The sequence below is a fragment of the Artemia sp. Qi Xiang Cuo genome, chromosome 11, assembly GCF_049724085.1.
Source record: "Artemia sp. Qi Xiang Cuo chromosome 11, ASM4972408v1, whole genome shotgun sequence".
Lineage (NCBI taxonomy): Eukaryota > Metazoa > Arthropoda > Branchiopoda > Anostraca > Artemiidae > Artemia > Artemia sp. Qi Xiang Cuo.
In genome coordinates this window covers 39,310,045-39,323,704 of record NC_142804.1, presented here as the reverse complement: position 1 = coordinate 39,323,704, position 13,660 = coordinate 39,310,045, and the positions used below count along the sequence as shown (strand labels likewise).

The 13,660-nt window shown below is 34.2% G+C and overlaps 1 protein-coding gene across 1 annotated transcript in view; it reads left to right on the top strand.

The window, feature by feature from the left end:
* The first annotated feature begins 1,032 nt into the window (after positions 1–1,032).
* Positions 1,033–13,660, top strand: part of HBS1 (translation elongation factor EF-1alpha (GTPase) HBS1) — a 39,827-nt gene continuing 27,199 nt past the window's right edge. Inside the window, exons 1-2 of the mRNA XM_089096770.1 lie at positions 1,033–1,100; positions 11,318–11,383. Of these exons, the coding sequence (XP_088952896.1) occupies positions 1,055–1,100; positions 11,318–11,383 (112 nt within the window). The 5' untranslated portion in view covers positions 1,033–1,054. The remainder of the gene's footprint in view (positions 1,101–11,317; positions 11,384–13,660) is intronic.

The following is a 13,660-nucleotide window of genomic DNA, read 5'->3' as shown; positions in this document are numbered from 1 at the left end:
TTTTTCCTTTTTTTTCTAAAAATTACTCCATTATAAATTTATCTAAATCTTTGCTCATTCACACTCTAACTAGATAGTTTATAACTGAATAAGAAAAACAAATAACTGACAGCAATGATTAAGTGCGCGTAGCCATGGCAACAAAATGGAATGAAATCTAATGGCTGTTTTTAAAAACCTTAACGCACAGGACAGGTTAAGAATAAATAATGATCCTAAATGGCGTGATTAAGTGCACTTATTTGTGGCAACGAAATGAAACGAAAATTTTCACTAATACCTTTAAGGGGGGAGGGGAATAAATTTTGATTGAATCTAAAGTATTTTTTCCACGAGAAAAAAAAATATAATTTCAAATGAAATTTTAGGAAATCTACCGCTAAAAGCTGCAAAAATTAAATACTACCACAAGCTCGTTAACGCTATATTTATTAATTTTCCAAAAAAGGTGAAATTTTCTTTTACTTTTCCGACAAAAAAAAAGATCCAACCGGGTAACTTGAACATACGGGTCTAAATTTACTTTTACTATAGCGAAAATTATTAAATCTTAGGAAATGGCCGAAAAAAAATTCGGAGAGGAAAAAATATACGGGGCTGTGAAAGGCAGCAATCCCTCTTCTGACACAAGTGCAATGGCCTTTAATTCTATATCCATTATTTTACCTTAAATCCACAGGCCTAGATAAACAGCATGCGATTCGAGATTGCTGCATCACTACCCCGTAGTTCTTACTCACTCACCCTAATTCAGAAGGCTACCGTAATAAAGCGACTCCTGGCCCAAGCAGACCAGGGACGGCCAAACGGCTATCTAACACTCCATATTTATTATTTGCTCAAAAAAATTAAAGGGCAAACCACTAATTTAGTATATAAATTTTGAGCTTTCCAGCCATTTCAGCGTGGATACTGAAATTTTAGGCTTGTCGCACTTTTAGGTAGGAAAAACCCTTTTTCGGCTCTCATTGTTATACGTTTGCAAGGTCGTCAGTTGGCAGAAAGAATATAGAAGAAGGGAGATATTTGCACTTTTGAAATAGTTTTATTCCTGATGTCAAGACATAGACTTATCAGGGATATTAGTTATGAGGATGAAGGTATTTCCCAAATATATTTTGTTTACACATGATAATAGGCTAGACCCTTTTCAAAAAGACTCTTGTTGTCAAATAGCCTAATACAAGGGTAAAATGGCTAATTGTAGGGAAAAAGTCAAGACAGATAGCCTAGTCAGAGTAATTGAGAGGCAAAAATGTTTAAATGCTTGGAGTAACTATGACTCTTATTGGACAAGTACTTGTGTGTTAGTTTTTGGAAAGACATGCCTGCCTAGAGTCTCAGGCAGGTTGACCAAGAATTTAAAATTGACATAGCCTAGGACCATTAGATTGCCTGGAATGAGTGGCAAACAAGTATTATATTGTAGCCTGAGACAGAAATCAGAAAAAAATTCCTCATCTAATACCTCAATGTAGGCCTAAGGGGTAATTTGCAGTTTAAAACGTATTTTGGCATTCATAGTAGGCCTATTGACTTATGAATAAATTAGACATACCACTATTCTGGATATCCACTCTTTGACTATTGGAAAAAATTAGTTTATAAGCTTATATAAAATGGTACTATCCAATCTCCTTATAATTAAAAACACTTTAGTCCATCTGTATAGCCTAGGAAAAGTCTAAATTTGCCAACTAGTTGACAATAAATGTTGCCCCAGCAAAACTTAATTTTTCCAACTAGTTGACTAATAGGCTAACTTCTCCCCAGCAAAATTTAATTTTGCCGACTAGCTGAAACAAACATTGCCCCAGAAAACAATTTATTTTCCAACTAGTTGACTAATAATAGTTAGAATATAGGTAAAATTCTACTTTAGCTACTTTTGACTATCTTGGAAAGGGGTTATGCTAAGAAAATAAAACTTTCAGAGATGGGTCTACCGGCTAAAGTATGTCCTGGGAAGATATTTTGAAGTACCCATCTCCACTCCTCCCTCTAGTGGGTCCTGACCTTTGATGACCTTTAAAAATATGTGAGTTATAGAAGTGAAACCTTGTAAAATAGATCTTCTGCTTAAATGAAGTACAACAAAAATTTTTTTCAGCTTCACAACTTTGCTCAATCCCAATTTATAAGGTTTTAAAGATATGCAAATACATTTCCTAAATTTTTGAAATAAACTATTGATATGGCTTAAAATTCTGCTCAAATAACTGAAATTGCATTTTCAGAGCTAAAGCCAGAGAAAAAGAAAATGATAACTAAAAATTATGGTAAAATGTTGTTTTGTCAAAATTTCAATGGGTATTGACCTGTCATGTAAGCAAATTTCAGGACCCTCTAGAGAGAGAAGGAGTAGAGGTAGGTACTTCAAAATACCTATCTTGGACATACTTTACCCTGTAGACCCATCCCTAAAAGTTTCATTTTCCTAACCTAACCCCTTTCCAAGATAGCCAAAAGTAGTTAAAGTAGAATTTTACCAGAATTTATTCTGAATAGCATAAAATATGTTAATAATATAGGTTTTTTTCAAATTTAATTATCACTATTGTGTTACAACTTCCATCTCTCTCCCTGTCTCCCTCTTAATGGGAGATATATTTTGAGTTATATATTGGGCTTTGAAGCCAGGGATTGTTGTTTTAATTCCCAGGATAATTACTCTTAGGCTATATGGGGTCCTAAAAGTGAGATTGAATTTGTCAAAGCTTAGAGGGTTATTCCTCCTGTCTGTTTAAGGAAAATAGATATATATTTGAAGTTTTGTTTGTTTCTATCTTACATTTAATGGACATAAATTGTGTATGCTCCTTCATTTATCTGTCTTTGTTTCTTTTCTGGAGGAATAATTTTGTCTCATTTTTAGAATTTTTAATTAATCTTTCCAACTAGTTGACTAATAACTTCTCCCCAGCAAAACTTAATTTTGCCAACTAGCTGGAAAGAAACATTGCCCCAGAAAACAATTCATTTTCCAACTAGTTGACTAGCAACTTCTCCCCAGCAAAACTTTATTTTTCCAGCTAGTTGACTAATAACTTCTTCCTGGCAACACTTAATTTTGTCAACTACCTGGAAACAAACATTGCCCCAGAAAACAATTTATTTTCCAACTAGTTGACTAGCTACTTTTCCCCAGTAATACTTTCTTTATTCAACTTGCTAGAAACAAAATTCCCACATAAACAGTGTAGTTTGCCTTCTATTTTGTTAGCACATTTTCTTCGTAATAATTTTTTTGCTAATGACATGACATAAAGAGAAAACAAAAAACATACTATTCCTGGTCTAACAAAAATTGGCAGTAGGTGTTTTTAACAAATGCACTACAGCTAAGGTAAATCAAACAAACTGACTTCAGGAGTAAGGACAACTGCAGAAATGGGCATCAGACAATGAATAAAACTTGGCAGGTTGCACAAAAATGTGCATTTTTACATGAAACTGCATCTCTGTGAACCTGGGTAAGATACTTGAGAGGCTTTGCACCTTATGAAGAAAGTTCATGAATGTATTCTTGAATGGATTAAGGAAGAAGAAAAACAGTTGCAATTTTTATAACTTTCTTTATGACTTAATCATGGAAAGTCAGTGCTTGTGAAAAAGAATTATAAAAACAAGTTAAAACAGATGTTTTAAGCCTTTTTGCACCCTATATATTTTAAAATTTTTGTCATTTTCAAGAACTCAAAAATGGCTTAAATTTGAATTTCCAATTGAAGTGATTATTATATTGTAAAGAGCATAAAAAAAAGGCATTGAGTGGTATATTCACTTTATTTGTAAGTCAATAATATGATTTGGTAAAAATTTACCATTTTATTTTAATCTTCAGTTATCAGTCTCTTTTTCTCTGGCTTTAGTTCTTAAAATGCAATTCCTGTTATTTGAGTAGAATTTTGAGCCATATCAATGTTGTTTTTTTTCAAAATTTAGGAAATATATTTACATATCTTTTAAACCTTATAAATTAGGATTTAGCAAAGCTGTGAAGCTGAAAACAATTTTGTTGTTCTTCATATAAATAGAAGATCTAAATTGCAAGGTTTCACTTTTATAACACACAGATTCTTAAAGGTTCTCATAGGTCAGGACACTCTAGAGAGAGAAGGAGTAGAGGTAGGTACTTTAAAATACCTTCCCGGGACATACTTTAGCCTGTAGACACATCTCTGATGTTTTTAAACTACTGGCATTAATGGACTGTTTTACCTTTTGAGGGCCCAATAAGAGCTCAAAATGGAATTACTCCCAAAAAGATTATTGAACTAGAAAAGAGTATAAAAATAGACATCAAGTGATGTATTCACTTTCATCCTAGCTAAATTAATTATAAACAGCAAATTTACTGGCCCTAGACTATAAGAAACTAGTTTTCCACTCTGTTTTTTATGTTTTAAAAGATCAACTTTTGTCAATGACAATCTTAAAGGTATCAACAGAAAGGGCAGAGACAGCAGTATCAGGAAGATTAGTTCCAATGGGCAACAACTCATTTTAAATTAACTTTCTATTTAATTAGCATTGATGCAGCAAGAATTACAACAATGCTAGTTTTACTTAAAGTTTGATAAGGTAAGATACTTGCTTGTACTCAAATCTGGACACAAGCTGTACAGCTCTCCCTGGTACTAGGAGATGGCAGATGGTCATATTTGATTAGATTCAGTCAAGGTGCAGCAATTTCAAGCCAGAAGAGGTCTTATCATCAGTTTTGTTATCTAAACCCACTAATTGGTTAAAGATCAGATTTGATGGTGATATTCTAGAATTTGACTGCCCTCCACACCTTTTTTTCCAATCTAGTAGTAGTTTGCACCAAGGTGCTCTAGAAACAAAGGAGTTATCAGGCATACAACATGTATGACCAAACCAGGAGAGAAATGTTGTCTTACTACATCATTCAGGACTTGTTCATGTAGATTAAGTCTCAGTATGTGCTTTATGCACCAATGGTCCGACAAATTCAGGGCCTGAGTTTCAGATACTTTTATTCCATGTTTTGCATCTGTATAGGAGGGCACAGCAAACAAGAGATGTTAGTCTTAATAGTAATCTCCCTCCTTTTTCAGACCAATCCACACAGTTGTGAAAAGACAGAGGAAACTTCTGATATGCTTACACTGATTTCATCACTGTGTCTACCATTAATGTCTATGATTGAGCCTTAGGTATTTAAATTTGTCAACTAGCTTAATTTGGTAGTCAATCAGTATTAGGGTAAGATTCATGAGTAAGATTCATCATTGATCACTGCTATTTTTTCTTCTATGCTGATCTTCAACCCAATGAGAGTATCTGCTACAAACACTCTCTGGAGCATGTTCTGTATTTCTAAGGAAGAACTACTCAGCAGTAAGATATGTTCCACATAGTCAAAATTTTTGATGTTGAAATCCAGGCTTGCCAATACAGCCTTGTGTTATTTTTCTCAAAATCCAGTCTGTTTCATAGTTTAAAAGGTCTGGGGAGATGGTACAACCTTGTCTTGTACCAAATTCAATATGAAACCAAGGTGAGAGCTCCCTGTTGAATTGGATGCTGGCTTGTGCATGTTTGTAATAGGCTTAGATTAAGTGAACAATCTTGGATGACACTCCATCCTCCAGCATTGCCATCCAAATCCCATAACAGACAGCCAAGTCAAATATAGTAACAAAATCAACAAAGCCTTGGTATAGTCATGGTAACAACCTTGGTATGGATCTTGGTAAGGCCATGCCTTGGTATAGATCTAACTAACTTGGTTAGCTTAACAAGGAACTCATCTAATATGGATTCTTCAGACATTCTTGTGGGGGCATAAGTGACAATAACAGTAATGTTGAATAAATGGCTCCGTGCCTTGGTATGGATCTAACTAACTTGTTTAGTTTATCAAAGAACTCATCTAATATGAATTCTTCCAACATTCTTGTGGTGACATAGGTGACATTAACAGTGATGTTGAATAAATGGCTCTTAAAGTATGCCATACCCAATCATGAGGAGATAGTTTGCCATTCTAGGAGGCTGATTGTGGCTCTGTTTTTTAGGAGGAGTCCTACACCGGCTTAACCCAAACTATTATCTGGACTGGAATTAAAGAAGTGAAAGGGGTTCTGTCCTTCAGGACTAAAGACAAGTTCATTTTTGATGGTTTTGTTCACTCACATAGGCCAAGGATGTCCATTTTGTTAGCTGGTGTCTGTGAAAGGATAGATTGACAGAACTGTTGGCTCCCTTCTGCCATAGTGAGGCCATGTAACTGAATTTCTTGTTGAAGGGATGGAAGCAGGGGTGGGCTGCAGTCACCAAAATCACTTTTTGTCACTTTTATTTTAGCCTGTCACTTTTTCTTTAAAATTGTCACTAAAGTCACTTTTTTTGCTGTTTTAAAATTTGATTTAGTTAGGCTTATTTTCCTGAGCTAGAAGGGTAATGTCAAAACATATTGGGCAACAGGCTGTTGCCTGCTGGAAATTAGTAATGGTAATATGACACAGGAGTGTAAAAAAATGAAATAATTTGAAATTCTAAAGCAACATCTTTAAATGTTTACAGATTAGTTTTGTTTAAGTTGTGCATTTATTTTTTGGCACAAGTTTATGATCATGTCCTTAACCTTTATCAAGTGGACTGGCTGATCCAGGGGGGGGATCCTTCTCCCTCCTGTTAGGCCTTGCACCCTTCAAATCAATTGCAACAAATCCTTATAGTTAAATCTCAACTTATAGATCCTCAGTCATGCACTATCAGTTTTTTTGTCGAAATGTCCCCACTTTGCCAAATCATAAGTCCTATTTGTTTTTCCTTCATTTGATTTAATATATTCAATGAACTGGAATCAATGTAAAAATCATTGCCAAGTCAAGTTGGTAAAATTATATGGGTCCTAAAATTGTATGGTAGAACTATAGGATAAAATTATATGGATCTGAACGAGTTGCAAATTTATCTTCCCTCACCAAAATTAAGCCACCCAGAGCTTAAAGTCTTTGCTTAGAAGGAGGGCAAGGGCCCTCTAGCAAATTTTGAAAGAATTCTGCAAGTCTACACTGCCCAAAAAGAGAGTAAAAAGAAGAAAATGACTACCCTTAATGATTAGCTCAGAAGCTTTGCCTCTTTGCTGCATAATAAAACGTTCATTTTGTTTTTTTAGGATTATTTGCTTTTCTGAAATGTGCATCAAATAAGTGAATATAGTGAAAAATATTTTTTGCAACATAAAACAAGTAAAAATTTGTTTTTAAACCTTTTATTGGCCAAAAAATTCTTCAGTTGTAAAATGGACAAAAGATACATTACCTTGTTGATTTTTTTCATTTTTTTTTTATTGCTATTATTGAATTGGACCCATTTTCAAGAGATTTCAGGCTCTTTTTCAAAAACCCTGAAGGCTTATTTTCATAATCCCTAACAATGTTTTATTGGATGTGGCTAACAGTTATCCCTCTTGATTTGGATTCTATTCTGAATAATATTGGATTTTACTTAGGGAAAAGAGTTTGTTTAAGCATATTTTTACTTTTGGTTACTATGGGTGGGATTTGCTCTTTATTAGGTAACCATTATCTGTGAGGTTGTATTCTAGTAGTGTAACCTTGTTGTTTTTTGTTACTTTCCTATTTGCTTCTTAGTGAAGGATAAGAAAAAAAAATGAAAGAAATATTAGGATTTTACCCTCCTCACCCACAGCCAAACTGGAGGACTCTTCTGGAGGCAAAATATAAGAAAAACGTAGTGACTAGGATCTATGCAGTCCCTGTGACTCTGTCTGTTCTGAGTCACTTTTCTTGCGCATTGTGTTGTGGCCAACCCTTGTGGAGGCATCCCCTAGGGTTTGTGCATACCATGCATGTCAGTGAGCCTCCCCCACCAGACAGGCACAAAAGCAGGATTATATGTTTATTTCATTGTGTGTATTGTTTGTTATATATTGTGTAATGTTTTTGAAATTAACAATGTAGCAATTTTGCTAAACTGTAACTTTTCTTTGCTACTACTCAAAGAAAATGTGTTATTGAAGACTTAGAACATGAACACACCATCTTTAATTTTTATTGTTTGGTTTTTTATATCCATATATAATAATTTGCCAAAAATATGTTTTCAGAGTTTTTAAAACTATGTTTAGGCTTGAGTTTTTCAAAAACCTCCCCTTGGAAATCATCCTTTCCTCTACAAGGTATCCTAGATCCCCCAAATATGGACTCTCTTGCCCCCCCCCCCAATGGAAATTCCGAAATTACACCCATGACTTTTTGGTAAAGGTATTTTTGAAGACCACACTGCATTTCTATGATGGTAAATAACTGTTCAATAAAGAAAATCCTTTCATTTGACACTAAAATACAAAAAATATCTCTGGATATTTTGGTCACATATGCAGTGGCTGTCTTCAGTAAATAAAATAATACAAATAAAACATTGACATTTAGACAAATCAAACAATGAAATACATACTGTTTAAGTCTCTTATTTTCTCCAAAGCAGTTATAGATACAAATCTGTCTGACTTCCTAGTGTCCAGCCATTGACTTGATTTTTATGGGGATGTCCATCATCAGGTAAACTAAGGTCATTGGTATGAATTTCATCCTAATTCACCTGTGCCTCTGTTCAAAGCCAGGTTCTTGAAAAGATTTTTTATTGTCTCAGGGGTTTCCCTAAAAAATTGTTTTAAACCCTGGTCTCTAGAAATCAGAAAAGTCTTTTTGAACATAACAAAATAGTCCGGGAAATTAAAAATGTGACCAGAGAGAGCTGACATGAAACTTTCATATTTGGATTTTTCTTTAGGGTTGACAAATTAGATTCTTGATGTTGTTGCAATTTAATCATTAAATTCTGGTTATTGCATCCTACATTGGAGCCTCTGCAAGTGTATGGGATCTCAAAGACTCCACTTTGATATCCACTGGTGTTTGATCCTTTTCAGAACTTAGAAAACTACTTAAAGTAGGCTATTACCATCTTTCAAAGCAACCTTTGAGCCATTACTTTGTAAAATTCTTTGTAGTTTTTCACTCAGTCCTGGAACATTAGGTAAAGTAAAAAAAAAACATCCTTCTCTCCAATTGTCTTTTGCCTATACAGGAGAAGATTGCTTAAAAAGTTCTTGAATTTACCTGAAAATAAAGAAGTCAAACCATCTTTAATTCTTGGACCAAGTGTGGTGAATTTTTTGTCAAGAACTTTAACAGAACAAGAAAATCTAGTGTTGGAGAAGGGTCCATATCTTTGTTTTAAATCAAGCAAGGTCCCAGTAGAAGAAATTATGTCCTCAGTAGAAACATCTTTACACAGAAACATAAGACAAATAAAAGATGTTAGTTTAGTAGGAGCTTTTACAGTTAAAAACCTTTCTAATTTTATAATGAAGCCTGAAACTTGTAATAAGTCCCTCAGAGACATAGGGATTTTAAATAGCTTAAAGAAGGATAAATTAATAACCATTACAAAAGTAGACAAGAGGAACACCTTAGTAGTAATGGATGCTTAGGACTACAAAATAAAACCAAGGAATTTATTAAAGGATGAGAAAACCTATAAAAGGCTTTCTAGTGATCAAACAGACTTGTATGCAGATAAACTTAAAACAAGTTAAAGTGTTTGAAAGGCAAAGGAAAGATCATGCCTAATCTTTATGTTAAATGCTTACCATGCAGTGCTTTGTGCCCTAAACTATATGGACTTCCAAAGATCCATAAGCCAAATCTTCCATTACAACCTATTGTATCCAGCACAAAGTTACCTACAAGTATTCTAAGTAAGTGGCTAGAATTAATGTGTAAACTATTTTTGGCTACACACATTTCTTATATAAAGAATTCGTTTGAACTTGTTAAAAAACTAAAAGAACCAGAAATTTCTTCAAATTCAATCATTGCAAGCTTTGATATTGTGTCAATGTATAAAAATATTGATGTAAAAGCAGCTGAAATCCGGCTTGAAAGAAATTTATTAAGAAATGTGGACTTAATTAGTGGTTCAACAGATTTAGAAGTCAATGTAATAATGGAGTTAGTAAGGTTGTGCAATATGTTTTCTTTTTTTTCAATTCAGAAAAAAATTGAACAGGTTAGTGGCTTACCTAAGGGAGCACCATTAAGTCAATTATTAACCAAAGTTTTTGTTGAAAATGTAGAAACAGTAGCATTAGAATCATATTTTTTGAAACATAAATTCTGGGGACATTATATGGACATTGTAATTTCAGTGTGGAATAATAGAAAGGAAGAACTAGATTTTTTTTTAGGATATATCAATTTTTTTTTGGGGGGGGGGTGATTTACAGTTGGATCAGAAGAGAAAGGAAAACTTTCTTTTCTTGATGTTCTTCTATTAAAGAAGGAAAATATTTTTGACTTTAAAATCTAAAAAAAAAACTAACAATAATAGATATTTATCTTTTTTCTCAAATAATGCTCACCAAATAAAAGTTGGGTTGATCCTTTCTTTAACAGGACATATTTTTAGTATGTACTCTCCAAAGTTTATAGAGGAGAAATTGTCTATTTTAAGATAGGCTTAAGTACTAATAAGTAACAATTATCCAAGTTGGTTAACTGACCAGAATATTTCAAGATGAAGTAAGAAGTTTTAGAAGATTTCTAAGGAAGTCATAGAGACAACTGGGGAATTTTACAAAGTAATGGCTTAAAGATTGTTTTAAAAAGTAGTAATAGTTTAAGTAGTTTTCTAAGTTCTGGAAAGGATTGAACTCTAGTGGAGCATCAAAGGGGAGTTCATCAGTTCCTTTGTTTTTGCAAAAGCTCCTATTTAGAATGTATTAACAGAATCTAAATATTAGATTACTAAAACATCAAGAATCTATTTTGTTAACCCAAAAAAGCATCTGAATTGAAGATAAAAAAAAAAAAATTCTTTTTTTTATGATATAAACCATTAGTCAGAGTTGTAGCACCAAAATAGTCTGAAAAATGAATAAGAAGAGCAAACTTTTGATACAAAGCAAAAAAAAAACAGTAAAAAAAAGATGTAAATTTGCAAATGAACTCAGTCAATAAGATAGCTGATTCTTGTTCATCATTGCTACTTTCCTTTCCATTTTTCATTTTTTGTGTCATATTTAGCTGTACCTTGCTGCATAAAGAGTACTCAGTTTGCTGCTAGTCCTCTTCAGCTTAAATTTTAGGTTTGATGCATCTTTAACTGTTTCCTAGAAGAACCAATGGATAGTTTTTATGAAAGATGTCAGATGGTTCCATAAAAATATATAACTTTAAAACTAAAAATCTGTTTTTCTTTTCAAGAAAAGGAAAAATTTTAAAGCATGGTTTCAGCACTTGTTTTCTTTTTTCAGACTATCAATATGAAGATATTTATGGACATTCTGTAGATGATGACTATGGTACCTCTCCAAGTGTTGGTAAGGATTCTATATTTTGTACATTAGTGTCTGGCTATTAGAATTCTAGGATTGCCTTGCGTGTTCTTTCTTGTTCTGTAGTAGCAATGTTTTATTATTATCCCCAAGGAAAGTTTGATCATTGCACACACCAACTCTGAGTTGGAGAAATAACCTTGTTTTTGTAGGGACAGAGCTCAAGGGCCCCAACTTTGAGTTTTTGGCCCATAATTAAAAGTTTCTTTTGGGATCATTCTATTGGTTATTGGGAAGTATACAGACGTTTTCAAGAAGGATTTTTTTTGTGGGGGTAGGGGGTTACGTGGGAGGATTTTTCATGGGGGAAGGGAATTTTCCATGAAGGGGGCGCCAGATTTCCCAGCATTATTTAAAAAACGAGCAGAAATTAAAGAGAAAAGCAAGTTTTTTCAACCTAAAGTAAGGACCAACATTAAAACTTAAAACGAATAGAATTTAGTATGTATATGTGGGTGTTTGCCCCCTCGTCAATATCTCGCTCTTTACGGTAAAGTTTTTTTAATACTTTCAAAAGAGATATTTATTCTAATTAAACGGCCGTTGTGATTCAGGGGCCATTCTTAAAGAATTGGAACAATATTTGAACTTTAGCGTAAAGAGCAAGGTATTGACGAGGGGGCAAACACCCTCATATACGTGATAATTTCTGTTCGTTTTAACTTTTAATGTGGCTCCTTACTTTCAGTTGAAAAAAACTTGTTTTTTTATTTAATGCTAAAATAGGAAAAAAGGTCTATATTTCAACGATCTCTGTCTCAGTTTTGATGGTCAGTAAATAATTGAGACAAAAATTTTGGAAAGTTTATAAAATTATGTTAACTAAAGTAAAAGTTTTAGTCACTAAGGGTGGATAGTCACTAGTGGTACATCGCTAGGGGTGGCAGCCCTGGGCGAAAAGTGATTTTTCGGGATTTGGGGAACCGATTATTTTTCGGGAAAATCCCCAAAAATGCTGGGATAGTGGAACCACCGGCATTTTCTGACAAAATTTAAATTAAGGAGCAACATTTAAACTCAAAACGAACAGAAAGTATTTCGTATGTGAAGGGGTTTCCCCCCTCCTCAATACCTTGCTGTTCAAACTAAAATTCTAAGTACTTTCAAAAAAGCCACCCATTCTAATTAAACGGTCCTTGTATTTCATGGGTCATTATTAAAAAAAAGGGACAAACAGTCAAATTTTATCGTCAAGAGCAAGGTATTGAGGAGAGGGCAACCACTTCATATACGGATTAATTTCTGTTTATTTTGAGTTTTAGTATTGCTCCTTGCTTTCAGTTGAAAAAAATTGTTATTTTTTGTTTAATTTCTGATCATATTTCAAATAATACCGGTAAATCTTGCTCACCCTCCATGAAAACTTCTCTTGTTTCCAATCAGGTTCATCAAGGTCAGATAAGTTCTTCTATTGGATGTTCTAAAGATGATAATTTTAAGACCAATTCCCTCATAAAGGTCCTGTTAGGCTCGAATCCTCAAAAGACAAAACAAGGACAGTTAGTCTCACGTCTGACCAAGCGTAATTGGGATCAGATACCTCCATCTGCTAGATTTTTTTATGACAAAAATTTAGAAACCCCTTCCCTTTCTATCTCCTCCAAATGTTGATTCGGCTTCTAATCCCCAGAAAGCATAACTAATCTATTAGATCTTGCTTCCCAACAAGTTGCTTTAAGTTCTTATAATCCATCTTGTAAATATGCTGATGACGAGAATATAGGGATCTGTCCCCTTTTCCTCCCTCACAAAGGTATTACTTAGTAAGGATCCCCAAAATGCATAACTGGGCCACTGGCTCTTATTTCCCTTGGAGTTTGCGTGATATCTGAATATTTTCTTGAGTAAATGTCCTGAGGGCATGAATTCAGGGACTTCTTCTTCCATGGGGAAAGTTGTTTTTTTCTGGAACCCCAAGAAGCCCAATATGACACTTATCCTTACTTCCCACTAAGTTTAATTAAGATGGGATGACCTTTTACTGGACGTTCTCACGATAAGAATCTTGAACTCCCGTCACCCCACTCCACCAGTGGCGGATCCGGGGGCGAGGGGGTGCCCCCCTCCTAGCGTATTCTAAAGTAGTGTAATTTACTTAATTAACTCAAGTTTGCGTTAATTAAACTCGCTCCTAACGCAAGTTTATCGGATCAACCTATTTTGCCCCCCTCCCCCTAAAAAAAATTTCTAGGATCAACCTATTTTCTGCCCCCCTCCCCCCCTAGAAAAGTCCTGGATCCATCCCTGCATTCCACACACACA